The 2,500-nt window shown below is 41.8% G+C and overlaps 1 protein-coding gene across 3 annotated transcripts in view; it reads right to left on the bottom strand.

The window, feature by feature from the left end:
• Nucleotides 1-2,500, bottom strand: part of LOC310856947 (anoctamin-9-like) — a 43,409-nt gene that overhangs the window by 28,308 nt on the left and 12,601 nt on the right. For all 3 annotated transcript variants that reach the window (XM_083762526.1, XM_083762527.1, XM_083762528.1), the window contains 2 exons: nt 1,200-1,279; nt 81-215 (listed from right to left, as the gene is read on the bottom strand). In XM_083762526.1, coding sequence (XP_083618652.1) covers nt 81-215; nt 1,200-1,279 — 215 coding nt within the window. The remainder of the gene's footprint in view (nt 1-80; nt 216-1,199; nt 1,280-2,500) is intronic.

Raw genomic sequence — 2,500 nt, 5'->3', positions numbered from 1 at the left:
AGAGGAGGAGTCATGAATGACACTCACATTAGGGGGGAGGAGTTATGAATGAAAGAGGAGGAGTCATGAATGACACTCACATGAGGGGGGAGGAGTTAAAGAAGGCGAGTCCATACAGGAACACGATGATCCCGATGACAGCAGCAGGGATGAGCAGGTAGGTGTACCACCCTAACCAGAGGTAGTACAACGCCACCTTCTCCCCAAAGTAGTTCCTAGTGACACACACACACACACACACACACACACTGAGTGAAAAATGAATGAAGTGTAAAAATCACACCAGTGTGAACCAAGTGGTGCAACTCCCGTCTATTGGTTCTCTGTATCGTTCCAATTTGTATCATTCCAATTTCTTCTCTGTATCGTTCCAATTTCTTCTCTGTATCGTTTGCGTCCAGCAGGTGGCAGCCATGTCACATACTTCTCTCGTTTCCAATTTCACGCATGCGCACACCACTCGTGCTCACACAGGTTACAGGTACATCACAAACAGGTACACAGGTACACGGACATTGCTGGATGTAGAAGTGGTTGCACCACTTAAAAATGTTCAATATGTGTTGTTTTTTCCTTATTACTGTGGGAGAGTGCAATCGTCCAATCTAGTGGTTCCCAAAAAGGGGGACCCCTAGGGGTACTTGAGTTGCAGGGGGTACCTAGCTCAATTAGAGTAGTTAAACCAAATTAACCCTTATGGGTCTTCTGCCTTTATTTTTTTTATAGAAAGACAGACAGTAGGCTGACAGGAAATGGGGAGAGACATGCAGTAAAGTCTGTCGAGTTAAATTAACAGTGGTTTTTCCATCAGGCGGGGTGTGTGTTCCAGGTTTGTTTGTTTGTTTGTTTGTTTGTTGTTTGTTTGTTTTGTTTGTATGTTTGTTTTGTTTGTGCAACACACGTAACTTTCAAGGAAACTTTGACCGCCCGATCCTTACAAGCTGTACCTCGTTGTAAAGGTGACAAAACAACACCTGATCCTTACAAGCTGTACCTCGTTGTAAAGGTGACTAATCAACGATAAAAACGATATGAAATACTAAAATACTAAATACCACTTGGTGTTATTAAAGGGGAGAAATTACCAACCAAAGTTACGTTTCCGAACATTTTGTATACTACTGTTTGTAGTGTGAACACAAATGAAGATATTGCATGCCTGCGTGCGTGCGTGAGTGCGTGCGTGCATGCGTGCTAACCTGACAGCTGTGATTGGCTGACCCTGTAGGAGGGCGGTCCAACGCGCCCAGCTGTCCTTCAACTCTTTCTGCTTCTTTTTCTGGAACACCGCAGACAGCCAATAGGAGAACAGTTACAGTTACAGACAGCCAATAGGAGAACAGTTACAGTTACAGACAGCCAATAGGAGAACAGTTACAGTTACAGTCAGCCAATAGGAGAACAGTTACAGTTACAGTCAGCCAATAGGAGAACAGTTACAGTTTAGTCAGCCAATATAGAATATTGAGGAATTTACTACAAAGACAGTTTTGATGAACTGTTAGAGGAATCATCAGCATGCTAACATGCTTGTCTTCACAGTAGAATGTTGCTTAAACAGCACGGATGCATATATATATTTCTTTATTTTTTTTGCCCCAAAAAATTGTATATAAAAATACAATATTTGCAAAAAATATACCAAAACATTGTATTATTCCACTAGGTCTGTGGGGGACATAAACACATTTGAACATTCTGACTGTTCAAATCTCTTTTTTTTTTTGTGAACATGGACTGAGAGGCTTGTCATTAGCCAGATTGAGCACAGCAGGTGAGATTGAGATTCTGGAGTCTATCAGGCCAGCGCACTGTGCGATTCAAGTCACAGGCAGTGGCACATTGACACACAGGCAGACACACTCCACATGCACATTGGAGATTTGAACAGTCAGAATGTTCAAATGTGTTTATGTCCCCCACAGACCTAGTGGAATAATACAATATTTTTGTATATTTTTGTAAATATTGTATTTTTTGGGTAAAAAAATTAAAAATAAATACAAATGTTTTCTTTTTTTTTTTTGCTCAGTCGACTAAGAGGTGGTCAGTCGACTGAGACCCGTTCCGATCGATTAGTCGACTATTCGACTAATCGATGGGCAAGACACTGAAAACAAAATTGCTCCCGATGTGCTGGTTGGTGCCTTGCATGGCTTAATTCCGCCGCAATCGGTGTATGAATGTGTCTGTGTGAATGCATGGGTGAATGTAATGCACACACACACACACACACACACACGCACCCACTTACAAACACGCATGCACCGTCCGCACGCACGCACAATTCAATGGTCATAAATAATTCATGATTAGTGTAGGCAGTGTAAACAGAGTAATATTAGCTCTATCACAATGACAATAACATGAAGACACTTCACAGAGAGAGAGAGAGAGAGAGAGAGAGAGAGAGAGATTCACTCAGCATTGTGTTCTATCATTAGTGTGGGCGTGCTGTACAAACACTGCCTCAACAACAACAATACCAGCTATTATTATT

Source organism: Protomyctophum parallelum (genome assembly GCF_964188405.1).
Source record: "Protomyctophum parallelum genome assembly, chromosome: 4".
In the NCBI taxonomy this organism is placed as follows: domain Eukaryota; kingdom Metazoa; phylum Chordata; class Actinopteri; order Myctophiformes; family Myctophidae; genus Protomyctophum; species Protomyctophum parallelum.
The sequence above is the reverse complement of the archived record's forward strand: the minus strand, read 5'-3'. Positions and strand labels throughout refer to the sequence as shown.